Source organism: Gorilla gorilla, chromosome 11 (assembly GCF_029281585.2).
Source record: "Gorilla gorilla gorilla isolate KB3781 chromosome 11, NHGRI_mGorGor1-v2.1_pri, whole genome shotgun sequence".
Taxonomy (NCBI): domain Eukaryota; kingdom Metazoa; phylum Chordata; class Mammalia; order Primates; family Hominidae; genus Gorilla; species Gorilla gorilla.
In genome coordinates this window covers 21,538,027-21,553,389 of record NC_073235.2, presented here as the reverse complement: position 1 = coordinate 21,553,389, position 15,363 = coordinate 21,538,027, and the positions used below count along the sequence as shown (strand labels likewise).

The following is a 15,363-nucleotide window of genomic DNA, read 5'->3' as shown; positions in this document are numbered from 1 at the left end:
ATTAGGAAAAGAGGAAGTCAAATTGTCCCTGTTTGCAGATGACATGATTGTATATTTAGAAAACCCCATCATCTCAGCCCAAAATCTCCTTAAGCTGATAAGCAACTCCAGTAAAGTCTCAGGATACAAAATCAATGTGCAAAAATCACAAGCGTTCTTATACACCAATCACAGACAAACAGAGAGCCAAATCATGAGTGAAGTCTCATTTACAATTGCTTCAAAGAGAATAAAATACCTAGGAACCCAACTTACAAGGGATGTGAAGGACCTCTTCAAGGAGAACTACAAACCACTGCTCAACAAAATAAAAGAGCACACAAACAAATGGAGGAACATTCCATGCTCATGGATAGGAAGAATCAAAATCGTGAAAATAGCCAAGCTGCCCAAGGTAATTTATAGATTCAATGCCATCCCCATCAAGCTAACAATGACTTTCTTCACAGAATTGGAAAAAACTACTTTAAAGTTCATATGGAACCAAAAAAGAGCCCATATAGCCAAGACAATCCTAAGCAAAAAGAACAAAGCTGAAGGCATCATGCTACCTGACTTCATACCATACTACAAGGCTACAGTAACCAAAACAGCATGGTACTGTTACCAAAACAGAGACATAGACCAATGGAACACAACAGAGCCCTCAGAAATAATACCACACATCTACAACCATCTGATCTTTGACAAACCTGACAAAAACAAGAAATGGGGAAAGGATTCCCTATTTAATCAATGGTGCTGGGAAAACTGGCTAGCCATATGTAGAAAGCTAAAATTGGATCCCTTCCTTACACCTTATACAAAAATTAATTCAAGATGGATTAAAGACTTAAATGTTAGACCCAAAACCATAAAAACCCTAGAAGAAAACCTAGGCAATACCTTTCAGGACATAGGCATGGGCAAAGACTTCATGTCTAAAACACCAAAAGCAATGGCAACAAAAGCCAAAATTGACAAATGAGATCTAATTAAACTAAAGAGCTTCTGCACAGCAAAAGAAACTACCATCAGAGTGAACAGGCAACCTACAGAATGGGAGAACATTTTTGCAATCTACCCATCTGACAAAGGGCTAATATCCAGAATCTACAAAGAACTCAAACAAATTTACAAGAAAAAAAAAAAAAAAACCCCATCAAAAAGTGGGCGAAAGGTATGAACAGACACTTCTCAAAAGAACACATTTATGCAGCCAACAGACACATGAAAAAATGCTCATCATCACTGGCCATCAGAGGAATGCAAATCAAAACCACAATGAGATACCATCTCACACCAGTTAGAATGGCCATCATTAAAAAGTCAGGAAACAACAGGTGCTGGAGAGGAAGTGGAGACATAGGAACAATTTTACACTGTTGGTGGGACTGTAAACTAGTTCAACCATTGTGGAAGACAGTGTGGGGATTCCTCAAGGATCTAGAACTAGAAATACCATTTGACCCAGCCATCCCATTACTGGGTATATACTCAAAGGATTATACATCATGCTGCTATAAAGACACATGCACACGTATGTTTATTGCGGCACTATTCACAATAGCAAAGACTTGGAACCAACCCAAATCCCCATCAATGATAGACTGATTAAGAAAATGTGGCACATATACACCAAGGAATACTATGCAGCCATAAAAAGGATGAGTTCATGTCCTTTGTAGGAACATGGATGAAGCTGGAAACCATCATTCTCAGCAAACTATCACAAGGACAGAAAACCAAACAATGCATGTTCTCACTCATAGGTGGGAACTGAACAATGAGAACACTTGGGAAGGCGAGCATCACACACCAGCGCCTGTTGTTGAGGGGGGTACGGGGGAGGGATAGCATTAGGAGATATACCTAATGTAAATGACAGGTTTATGGATGCAGCATACCAATGTCACATGTATACATACGTAACAAACCTGCATGTTGTGCACATGTATCCTAGAACTTAAAGTATAATAATAAAAATTTAAAAAAAAGAAAAAAATGCAAAGCATGATTCTGTGGGATCTTTTGGGTATAAAAAACATAACAGGAACAGTTAGCATTATCTGAATACAGTCTAAGGAGACAAGATGGTGGTACTATCATTGTGTTAATTTCCTGGTTTTGATGGCTGTATTGAGTTATGAAGTGTGCTTGCTTACAGGACACATACACTAAAGAATTCAGGTGTGATAGGACATCTTCACTATAACTCTCTCTCACATGGTCCCAGAAATATGGCTATTTATACCATCCTTGCAACTTTCTATAAACATGAGATTGTTTCAACTATGAAATTAAATATGTGTACATGAACGTAAAATAACCCAGTCTAATAAAAAGTAAACAATTTTGAAAACAGGGCTCAGATTATATGCCTATATAAGAAGAAAAGTGAACTTTGGCTTCATCGATTTACTAATTTTGGTTATCTCCATGATGACTCCATAATTCTATAGTCATAGACGTTCTGGACTGATCTATAGTGACCAATAAACTAAAATGTGGCACATTAACTTTACATATATGGACATGCCATATGCTGAAGGTGAAATTACAGCATGGAATTCCTTGGTCGCTTTTTACGCTGCCCCTCACCCCACTTTGGTTTCATTTCATTCTGAGGTTGAATATGGCCACACAACAAGCTGATTGTTTATGTCATGAGACTCATGGAATCAAGTGAGTAAGAACTTAAAAAGTTTAGCTTATCTGGAGTTCATTTGTAATATCTTTAATCTACTAACTTTTCTTCCAGCTCAACTCATAGTTTAGAGTGTTTTAGTGAAGCAAAAATAAAATGAAGTAAACAGAAGCCTATAAGTTTAATTTTAATGCCTAGATTTCTGGTTACTGGAAGGAATAAACTAGAACTAAAGAGTAGGGATTAAATATCCTAATCCTGGCTTTACCAAAAATTTATTATTATGACAAGAAAGGCACTATATGTGTATCAAATGAGAGAAAAAAATCAGTATGGAATTCAGTAATTGCTAATATTAGCAAAGAGCTAATAATACAACTTAGTAATGACTGCATGTTTCTTTCCACAGTTACTTAAATACTAAGTACCTCAAACCTAACTTTGGCATACTTTTACTTTCTTTTCCCTCACACTGCCTCAAAAAACAGGAAGTCACAGATTGTTTATCCTTAATATCATCTGTTCATTCATCTGATTGTAAGGCTTTACTATTATTCTAGAACTGAAAGCTGAATGATATTAAAATTAATAGGCGACCAAGATTTTATCAAACTAAACAGAAGTCTAGAATTAAATTCAACAAATGTTTTGTGTGCCTACTACCTGCTGGACAGAGGTACGTAAGACTAATTCCCTGCCATTAGTGAATTTAGTCTAATAAAAGAGAATTAAGAACATTAGAAAAATAAAAGAAATATCTCCTACACTAATGTCACCAAGAGATTAGAAACTCTGAAACTGTGAAAAATAGTTTCACAATTTTTTCATGTATATGCATGGCCATATATCCTTTTTTTTTCTTTTTTTTTTTTAAGAGACAGGGTCTTGCTCTGTTACCCAGACTAGAGTGCAGAGGCATGATCACAGCTCACTGCAACCTTGAACTCCTGGACTCATGCGATCCTCCCACCTCCCAAGTAGCCAGGACTATAGGCATGCACCACCATGCCTAGCTAATTTTTTTATTTTTGTAGAGACAGGGTCTTGCAATATTGCCTAGGCTGGTCTCAAACTCATGGCCTCAAGTTATCCTCCCTCCTCAGCCTCCCAAAGTGCTGGGATTATAGGCATGAGCCACTGCTCCTGGCCTAGATTTTTTTTAAAAAATAGAAAAATTCAATTATACTGCTTTATAATCCTTTATGACTACTTCTACCACTCCATGTCAATTAGCATATTAATACTTAAAAATCACCATTTTGTTTTGTTTTAGAAATAGGGTCTCACACTTTGTCACCCAGGTTAGGAGTGTAGTGGTGCAATCACAGCTCACTGCAGCCTCCAACTCTAAGTTCCTGGGCTCAAAGGATCCTCTCGCCTCAGTCTCCCAGCTAGCTGGAACTAGAGGCATGCACCGCCACGCCCGGCTAATTTTTTTTTAAATAAAGATCATCTTTTTGTTTTGGTTTTTTTTTTTTTTTTTTTTTGAGACAGGGTCTCGCTCTGTCACCCAAGCTGGAGTGTAGTGACGCAATCTTGGCTCACTGCAACCTCTGCCTCCCGGGTTCAAGCGATTCTCCCACCTTAGCCTCCTGAGTAGCTGGGACTACAGGGGCACGCCACCATGCCCAGGCCCAGCTAATTTTTGTATTTTTAGCAGACAGAGGGTTTTGCCATGTTGGACAGGCTGGTATCAAACTCCTGACCTCAAGTAATCCTCCCGCTTCAGTCTCCCAAAGTGCTGGGATTACAGGTGTGAGCCACCATGCATGGCCAAAAACCGCTATTTTTGATGAGCTGCATAGTATTAATTTCAAGGATGCGCCAAAATTTGCCTAACCAATACCCTGCTGCCATATGCTCATGGTTACTTAATTTGGAGGCACGATGGGAAGGGTTGTCATGAAAAAATGACAGCTAAAATTATTCACAGCTGTAAACTTAGCCCAGATGCTTTATAAAGTCAGCTAGGAGTTCCCCTCTAAACAAACACACACACACACACACACACACACACACACACACACACACACACACACACAAACTTCCAGAAAAAAAGGCTTAATGCCATGATATCCTTATCATCTGTGGTCTCTTCCTCTGCCTCCTACTGTCCAGGCCTTAATATTACTTTTATCCTAAAGTATTTGTAATAACTTTCCCTGACTTCAATCTCTGCCCATTCCAAATCCTACATATCTCTACAAAAAACTTCCTGAAGGAAAATAAAACCTCCCTGCTTGAAGACTACCTAATCCCAATTAATTGAGAGTAAATATTGCCAATTTATTATTTAATACTTTGGGCATTCAGTTTGAATGGTACAACCACTAAACCACCTCCCAATGTTTTCATCTGCCACTTTCTTTCAAACATCCTCCAGTAAAATCCTAATATAGTAATCAGTTATTTGAATAGCCTCCGACTTTCTACTCCATTACGTATGCTGTTCTCTCGTCAGAAATGCATGTCGAAGTACCACTATTTATAGATACAGAATCACAGATCTGAAAGGGAACTTAGAGATATCCTAGTCTACTCAACTTCATTTGCAAATTAAAAACTACTATTGTTTACCCAAGAGCCCATGAAACTCCCATTCTAGCATTCTTTACAGTACACAGTGTTTCTCAAATTCTTGTGTGCCCAACAATACAGACAATAGTTATTAAAAACAAAGATTCTGGAGCCCTATCCTGAAAACTTTTGTTCTTGTAATTCAGGTTAGGAAATTAGGACTAGAACTCACATTTTTAAAAACAAGTACTTTAGGTGATGCTAAAGCAAGGGGGTGGGGGGAGGGAGCGGTGTCAAAGCTTTGTATCACAATAACACATCAAGAATATGAAGCCTTATAGCAATTAGTATATCATCTGAAATTTCTTGTTTCTTCTCCTTATGCTAAAACTTCCAAAAAACAGTTACTCACTGCTACTTGTGCTGAATCCATAAATCTCAGACCAAAATAGTCGCTTTCAATAAGGTCCAGGTGGTACATAATCTGATCAAACAACTCTTGTCCTTTGGCTTTTTTCTGAAATGGCAAGAAAATAAGTAAATCAATAAGTGGTTTATAACATCAACAAGCCTGAACAAAAGAAGGTTTTAGTTATACAAGATCTCTTGAAGAAAGGAGGACTTGCAATACCAAAAGTATTAGCTTGTGGCAGATAACGGATAAGACATTACAGTTTTCTAATAAATCATTTAAGGCCAAAAACAAATTTGTGATTTATATGTTTTCCTGGAGAGTGTTACTTCCAATCAACCAACAAAAATTACCTATTTTGAGATACAAATATTTGTGTGTGTGTAAGGATAAATTCTTGTGTTGTCATCAATTTTTAGAGTCCCTACTTTAAAAGGGCCATAATGTCATTGGAAAAAGAAAATACAAAAAACTTAAGAGTACTTTAGTACAAAATATGTGAAACTACACTTGCAAACAGATTTTAGAGAAGAGACAGAAACTAGAATAATCAATGAAGGCTTGATGGAGAAGAATCAAACTGGAAGAGAATGTAAGGTAAGAAATAATAAAACTGGGAGGTGGGGGGAATATGAGATCATAAGAAAAGTACTGTGATGATGCAGAAGACACCAAATAGTAGGGTAATAAATAGCAAAGAAACTTTGTATGGAAAAAGCAGTTCTCAAAATGTGGTCTCATGATCACCGAGGGTTTCCAAGACCCTTTCAAAAGATTCATGAGGTCCTAGGTTTCTTATATACCTGAAACAAAACAACACATTGCAACACAGAGAACGTGGAAGCAGATAAGAGAATCCAAGTACCTTCTATTAAACCAGACATTAAACAGATTTGCAAAAGTGCTTAAAACAATGCCACTTTTCTAAGCTCTTTGTTGTTTTAGAAAATAGTTATTTTTATAATATGTTTTATATTATGTTAACATAAAAGGGGTATGTTGTTGCTATATTAATAGACAATTATTGATTAATCAGTTAATCAATAAATATTTAAAATTTTTTCAGTTTTAATTTCTAATACTGTAACTATTGGTAGGTATAATCCACATAAGCAAAAGCATTGTTGGGATCCTCAATTTTCATAACTGCTCATCCACGCCTCTCCCATCTGTAGAATTCTAAATTGTGATTTATAGTATTTTCCTATTAAAAAATGAACATATAGTTGGTTTATCATATCAATCTCTGCCTTTTAACTGACAAGTTTATTATCTCAACTTGTCCTTTGCTTTTTTAGGTAAGTAAATTTGTCATCTATATTTCCTTTCATCAAGAACTTGACCACGCCTTCACGTCCTCTAATCTCCCCTCCACCCAATTCCCATCAAGTTTTATAGACATACTTCTATTTATTCTTTTTTATTCTTAGCTAACTTTTTAAAGACAACAACTTCTAGTTGGGTATTTCAAAAATGTACATGTCTTACATGTGTACATTACATGTCTTGTAGCATCTGCTAGATTTGCAAATACTCATTTGAGTTCTTTCTCCAAAAATGTTTCCCATGTGGCTTTTGTATGGCTTATCTTCTAAGGCTTTGGCCTCCTATATTTGAGAATATTTTAATCATGCCCTCACTCGAATGACAGTTGGATGGGTAGAAATGTCAAGGTTCACAGTTTCTTTCAATACTTTCTCCACACTCAAAAAAAATTTATTCCATTATCTTCTTGCAGTCAACACTGCTACTGGTAAGTGTGATGTCAATCTCAATTTTCTTTCTTCGTAATGTTACTTGTTCACTTTTAGACTCTTTAATTTCACTGTACTGTGTACAAGTGTGAGTTTTTCTTAATCATATTGTATTCTATATGGACCTCTTCAACCTGAGATCTTTCATATTTCTTTAATTCTAGACGTCAACCTCTATTGTTTTCTCAAATATTTCTCCTTTGTCATTTTAAGTTTCCTACGTCAGTGCTGCCATCTTTTTTTTAGCACACATTACTTATCCATTTAAATACATATATATATATATATATAAAGCACAGACAAAAGTTCAGAAAGCTTTAGTAATATGACAAAATTACATTTAAAACAATGACAAGGCTAGAATTTGAATTTTGCTCTACCTTCCAAGTTCAAATTCACTGAGGAATACATACCTGATCTAGATTTCACCTGGAATGTCACCTGAGATCAGTAAGTCAGATACCCCACTTCTTAAACAACTTCTTCTAGCTTATTCACAAAATTACTTTCTTTCTTTTTTTTTTTTTTTCCTGAGACGGAGTTTCACTCTTGTTGCCCAGACTGGAGTGAAATGGCGCAATCTCGGTTCACTGAAACCTCCGCTTCCTGGGTTCAAGCAATTCTCCTGCCTCAGCCTCCCGAGTAGCTGGGATTACAGGCATGCGCCACTACACCCACCTAATTTTGTATTTTTAGTAGAGATGGGATTTCTTCATGTTGGTCAGGCTGGTCTCAAACTCCCGACCTCAGGTGATCCGCCCAACTTGGCCTCCCAAAGTGCTGGGATTACAGGTGTGAGCCACCACGCCTGGCCACAAAATTACTTTCAATGCCTAAGTTCTCCAATCACATGGGGAATTTCCAGTACACTGACCCAACTCCACAGACATCAGCCTCACTTCTCCTTTTTTTAAAGTATAACACAATTTGCCATTTTAACTATTTTTAAGTATAAAATTCAGTGCCATTGAAAATATTCACCATGTTGTACAACTGTCACCACTATCCATTTCCAGAACCTGTCACTATCCCAATCAGAAACACTATACCCATTAAAAAAATCATCCTCCACTTGCCCTCACCATTACCCCTAGTAACCTCTCTCCCATTAATACTTTCTGTCTCTAAGAATTTGCCCATCCCACGTATCTCACATAAGTAGAATCATAACAGTATTTGTCCTCTTGTTTCTGGCTTATTTCACTCACCCTCTCTCCTACTTTCTGTCTCTATGAATCTGCCTATTCCATGTATCTCGCATAAGTAGAATCAGAACAATATTTGTCCTCTTGTTTCTGGCTTATTTCACAGTATTTTTAAGGTTCATCCGTATTGCAAAATATATCAAAATTTCATTCCTTTTTAAAGCTGAAAAATATTCCATTGCATATAAATACCATTCTGTTTACCTCTTCAAGTGTTGATGTACATTTGGGATTTTTCCATCTTTTCAGTTTGGAATAATGCTGCCATGAACACTGGTGTGTAAGTATCTGTTTGAGTCCCTGCTTTCAACTCTTCCTGGTATACACCTAGGAGTGAAAGTGCTGGGTCATATGCTAATTCTGTGTTTAACTATTTATATATTTTTTATTTTTTCTGAGATACAGTCTCACTCTGTCGCCCAGGCAAGAGTGCAAAGGCATCATCTAGGCTCACTGCAATCTCCACCCCCGGGTTTCAAGCGATTCTCATGCCTCAGCCTTCCAAGTAGCTGGGACTAAGGTGCACAACCATGCCAGGCTAATTTTTGTATTTTTAGTAGAGATAGGGTTTTGCCATGTTGGCCAGGCTGGTCTTGAACTCTTGGCCTCAAGCATCCCAAAGTGCTGGGATTACAGGAGTGAGCCACTGCACCCAGCCGTATGTTTAACTTTTTGAGAAACTGTCAAACTGTTTTCTACAGCAGCAACACTATTTTACATTCCCTCTAAAAGTGTATAACAATTCCAGTTTTTCCACATCCTTGCCAACATTTGTTACTTTCTCTTTTACTTTTTAAAAACAGCCACTTGATAGGTATGAATAAGTCTCTCTCATTGTGGCTCTGATTCAAATTTCCATTCTGACTAGTGATGTTGAAAATATTTTAATGTGCTTATTAGCCATTTATATCTTTTCTTTGGAGAAATGTATAAGTTCTATGCCTATTTTCGAATTGGCTTTTTGTTGTTGTTGCTGAGTTGTAGGAGTTCTTTATATATTCTGGATATTAATCTCTTATCATATATCTGGTTCGCAAACATTTTCTCACATTCTGTGGGTTGTCTTTTTACTCTCTTGGCAGTGTCCTTTAATACACAAAAGTTTTGATGAAGTCCAACTTATTTGTTGTGCTGCCTGTGCTTTTGTTATCATACCCTACAAAATCACTGCCATATCTAATGTCATGAAGATTTTTTCCCTGTTTTCTTCTATGAATTTTATAGTTTTAGGTCTCTATGTCTTTGAGCCATCTTTACATTAATTTTTGTATATGGTATAAGGAAAAGGTCTGACTTCTTTCTTTTCCATGTGGGTATCCAGTTTTCTCATCACCATTTGTTGAAAAGACTGTCTTTTCTCCACTGAGTGGTTTTGGCACCCTTGTCAAAAATCATTTTACCATATTTACAAGGGTTTGTTTCTAGTCTCTCTATTCTATTCCATTGGTCAATGTCTGTCTGTATTGCCAGTAACACACTGTTTTTTTTTCTTTTGTAGAGATGGGGTCTGGCTATGTTGCTCAGCCTGGTCTTGAACTCCTGGTCTCAAGCAATCCTCCTGCCTTAGCCACCCAAAGCACTGGAATTACAGGTGTGAGCCATCACACGCAGCCCCACAGTTTTTGATTCTGCAGTTTCGTAGTAACTTTTGAAATAAATCAGGAACCATGAGTCCTCTTTCTTCTTCTTTTCAAGATTGTTCTGGCTCCCTTCAGATTCCATATGGATTTTAGAATGGGTTTTTCTGTTTCTGCAAATAACATCGTTTGGATTTTGATAGGAATTGCATTTAATCTATGGATCACTTTGGGTAGTACTGTCTTCTTAACAAGATTAAGTCTCCAAATTCTTGAACATGGGATATCTTCCTTCTTATTTACATGTTCTTTCATTCCTCTCAGCAGTGTTTTATACTGCAAGTCTTTTGCCTCCTTGGTTAAATTTATTCCTAAGCATTTTATTCTCTTAGATGCTATTATAAATGAAATGGTTTTCTTAATTTTGTTTTCAGATCATTGCTAACTTATTAGCACCATAAGGTTTTTTTTTTTCTGCAAAATCTTTGGTTTTCTACATATAAGATCATGTCATCTTAAATAGAGATAATTTTATTTCTTCCCTTCCCATTTGGATGCATTTCTTTTTTCTGCTGAACTGCTCTGGACAGAAGTTCCAGTACTATGTTGAACAAAACTGGCAACAGCAGATACCTTTATCTTGTTCCTGATCTTAGGGGAAAAAGGAACTCCTACTTTTGAATTTCATTTATTTCTTAATTTTTATTTTATGCTTCCTATTATATCCTTTCTTTCCTCCTATGGAAAGAATTCTAAATATGATCTTCCAACTCACTAATTTCTCCTTCACCTTAACTGATCCTAATTTCATCCCATCAAATGTGTTCTATAGATTATACTTCTTATACCTAGTATTTTCCTTTGGTCCTTTTAAGTAAGTTTTTGTTCTTCTTTCATGTTGTTAATATCTTTTAGAAAATGTATTAGACTTTTCTTTTTATTCCATCTGCCTTTGCTTCTACTATATACACAAAGATATTAACAACATAAAACAAGAAAACACACACATACACACAGTTTGTTATCTTTTACTTGCCTTTTGAGGTGCTTGCGCTCATTTGTCTCCTTATTTTGGACATATTCATTTGGGAACATGAGTTACTTTCTCTAGATAATGTGTAACAAGAGAAAGGCCTGACTCTAGTCTGTATCAGCAACATTTAGCACTGAGAAACCCCTGGGGGAATAGAAGAATTCTAGGGAGGAGAGCCCTAACAAGAGAAAATCACAGTTAATCACTTTCCATTATACAAACAACTCCCTCAGGTTAATAATTCATTCTTTGTCCACAGATGAAAGTAGCATTGGGAAGGAGGCATTTTCTATAATAATAATTCACTGCCCTCTAAGAGTTTGGTGGAGGAAGGGTAGGAAATTTAGGTAAGGGAATTTTAGGGATAAGGATTTTTAGAGGTGAGAAACTTTTTAGGCAGTGCTATTATGATTTATTCTTGAAGACACTTCCACCCACTGTCTGAGTTATTGCTATCACACCCCTTAAAAGAGATACTAATTATCAAGACAAATTTGGAGCAGGGGGTAAGACCTCCATCCAAACTGCCTTTTACCTCAATTATCCTTCCACAGCCACAGTACCAGCCCCCTAAACCAGACTGCAGCCACCATTACCACACACACACTCCAGTATCAAGACTCCTTACCTGGGACTAATTTTTCTGTCTTAAGTTTTATGATCATTCATGGGTTAATCTTAGGACACTAGAAGCCCTTATTACTTCATTATCTTGTCCCAAACAGGGCAAGAATTCTCATTAAAAATTTATGATTGGGAATGATCTTAACTTCCTTCAGGGATGAATTTCTTTTAAAATTAAAGATCTGTTTCAAATACTATTCCTAATTTGATTTATTCAACAATTTTTTTTAAGAGATGGGGGTCTCACCATGTTGCCCAGGCCAGAATTCAGTGGCTATTCACAGGTGTGAAGACTGCACTACAGCCTCAAACTCGTGGCCTTAAGCAATCCTCCCACCTCAGCCTCCTGAGTAGCTGGAACTACAGGCACTCTATCACTGAAGTTGGTTTATTGAACAAACATTAATAGAGTGCTTACTATGTGCCAGGCACTGTTCTAAGCAACTAAACAGGAAAACAAAACAGGTAAGCCCCTGCCTTCAAGAAGCTCATATTCAATTAAAGAAAAAAACAGCCAGGCATGGTGGCTCATGCCTACAATCCCAGCACTTTGGGAAGCCAAGGCAGGAGGATCACTTAAGACCAGGCTTTCCGAGACTGGCCTGGATAACATAGCAAGACCCTATCTCTAAAAAAATTTTAAAAAAAAAATTTTTTTAGAAGAAACTTATATCCTAGCAAGGGAAGAAAATATTACGCTAGCGAGTGATAAAGGTTGTACAGAACAAGGTAACTATGGGAAATGGTGTTTACCATTTAATAAGGGAGATTTGAAAAAAGACTGAGTGACATAACTATGTAATTACCTAGAGAAAACAAATCCCAGGCAGAAATTACAACAAATGCAAAATTCCCAACTGTGTATGTGTGTTTAAATAATAAAACAAACCAACTGAATATTTCAACATATTTGTTCTAGCAACACAATGGAAAAGGAGGAGAAAGTCATTATTGGAAATGAAAAAGAAAACTACTGGTTTTAAACAATGCTTATAACAACAACAAAGTACTGCTAACAGTTTGACTGACTGACTGATTTTGAGATGGGGTCTCGCTCTGTTACCCAGGTTACAGTGCAGCGGCATGCATGGCTCACCACAGCCTTGACCTCCAGGTCTTAAGGAATCCTTTCGGCTCAGTCTCCCAAGTTGCTGGGACTACAGGTGTGCACCATGACGCCTGGGTAATTTTTGTGTGTGTGTGTGTGTTTTTTTTTTTTTTTTTACAGGGTTTTGTTATGTTGCCCAGTCTGGTCTCGACTGCCTCAGCCTCCCAAAGTGCTGGGTTATAGGCGTGGTCACACTGAGCCCAGCTAACAAATTTAACTGTGCTAAAATTTGCTAATGGCAATCACTACACTACAAGTATTTTTATTCTACACTACAAAATATTTCTACACTACAGCAGAAAGCCACACAAGTCTTCTGCTGAATTCATCTATCTGGTACCAAACTTATATGTTTCCATTACTTTCATTCTAAGGCATAGCTCTAGAATCAATTTCATATTCCATCAACATTCTATATTTGCTTCAAGACCAAAGGGAAGCACTGCTTTAAAAATAACTCTCCTCCTTATTCTGCCAAAGCATCATTTGCTAGACTATTGAAATACAACAGTTGTGTTCTAAGGTGAGAAAGAATGGGCTTCTGCCAGCTAGACAGCTGCCTCCTCAGAACAAAACCCTTTTCAAGGTTATACATTGACTCCTCCTTAACAGATGCCAGTTCTAAGACAACCAATAGTGAACACAAGACATTTATAGGTTCCTGAAGTAAACGATACATGATTTTATTTTTTCAGACATGACAACTCTGTTGTCCAGGCTGGAGTGCAGTGGTGGGATCTTGGCTCACTGCAGCCTCAACCTCCTGGGCTCAAGCAATCCTCCCACCTTGGCCTCCCAAGTAGCTGGGACCACAGGTGTGCACCATCATAGCTGGCTAGTATTTCACTTTTTCTGTAGAGACAGAGTTCTCATAATGTTACCCAGACTGGTCTCAAACTCCTGGGCTCAAGCAATCCTCCCACCTCAGCCTCCCAAAGTGCTGGGATTATAAGCGTGAGCCATCACACCTGGGCAACAATGCACAATCTATTTTAGGTTGGTACAAAAGTAATTGCGGTTTTTGCCATTAAAAACTATTGCAAAAACCATAATTACTTTTTTTTTGAGATGGAGTTTCGCTCTTGTTGCCTGGGCTGGAGTGCAGTGGCGTGGTCTCAGCTCACTGCAACCTCCACCTCCCCAGGTTCAAGCAATTATCTTGTCTCAGCCTCCCAAGTAGCTGGGATTACAGGTGCCTGCTACTACGCCCGGCTAATTTTGTATTTTTAATAGAGACGGGGTTTCACCACGTTGGCTAGGCTGGTCTCCAGCTCCTGACCTCAGGTGATCTGCCCACCTTGGCCTCCCAAAGTGCTGGGATTACAGGCATGAGCCACCATGCCTGGCCCATAATTACTTTTGCACCAACCTCATAACAAAATTCTGATATCCCAAAAAAGAATTTCTCAGAACATCTTACTTTTAGAGATAGCATGTAATTTTTAAAAAACTTCATTGAGTCTAGCCTTTCTGAGAAAAAACTATACCATTTCATGAAAATAAGTCACAGATAACAAGTAAATGCAGTAACTGTAGTATGCTGGTTTCAGGAAGATTTCTGATTCTAACCCAGAAATAAAATGTTATCATTGATAAGATGGAAAGCATGGTCATGATAATACTTATTCTGGGTGAGTGAATACCTGACTCAATCAAAATTGGAGAAATAATTATCAACCTGCTAGTATCAACCTTAGAAATGGTGTTCCAGATCAATTGGTTCTGTCCCATTCTATATTTTCAGAGTTTTTAATTTCATTACGCACTTAACAATACATACAGGAAAATTTTCATTACAGGAAAAAAACATTTTTGACATAATATTCAATTCCTAGACAGACACTTATTATGTGTTAGATGCTAGTTATACAGATGAATACGCTTATATTTGCCCTCAAGCAATCACAAAGTTCTTAACTAAGAATAAAATTATAAACAACTACTTTAAACACAATAAATGTGAATGTTACTCTTACAGTATAACAAAATGCTAAAGAAATGAGGGTGAGTTGTTCATTCTGCCTCACGTATTAAAGGCTTCAGAAGATTCTATATTCAAAACTGGGCCTGGAAATGTGAACAGAATTCTGTTAACCTAGATAAAAACAAAATAAAGATCTGAAATCTTGACAGTCTAAGGAAGGGTTTAGGAAAGAAAAGACTGTAGGCAAGAGTCAGAAGACAAAGTGACAGAAGCTGCCAATGGACTGTGATCTGCCTAAAACTGCCACACAGAATGTCACTCTGTTCTTTAAAATCCTTTAATCATTCCTCATCATTTACAGATCAATGTGCAAACTCCAGGCACAAAATAGTCCTTCCTAGCTGTTCCTTGCTTATTATTACATATCACAGCCTATTTCCTCCATCATTTCAGCTTGTTTGTTTGTTTTTGAGATGAAGTTTCACTCTTGTTGCCCAGGCTGGGGTGCAGTAGCATGATCTCGGCTCACTGCAACCTCCATCTTCCGGTTTCAAGCAATTCTCCTGCCTCAGCCTCCTGAGTA

General features: G+C 37.3%; 1 protein-coding gene across 11 annotated transcripts in view; it reads right to left on the bottom strand.

Moving 5' to 3' along the window:
• EPB41L5 (erythrocyte membrane protein band 4.1 like 5) overlaps nucleotides 1-15,363 on the bottom strand; it is a 169,921-nt gene that overhangs the window by 135,320 nt on the left and 19,238 nt on the right. For all 11 annotated transcript variants that reach the window (XM_019022637.4, XM_055380521.2, XM_019022636.4 and 8 more), the window contains exon 3: nucleotides 5,556-5,660. In XM_019022637.4, the coding sequence (XP_018878182.1) occupies nucleotides 5,556-5,660 (105 nt within the window). The remainder of the gene's footprint in view (nucleotides 1-5,555; nucleotides 5,661-15,363) is intronic.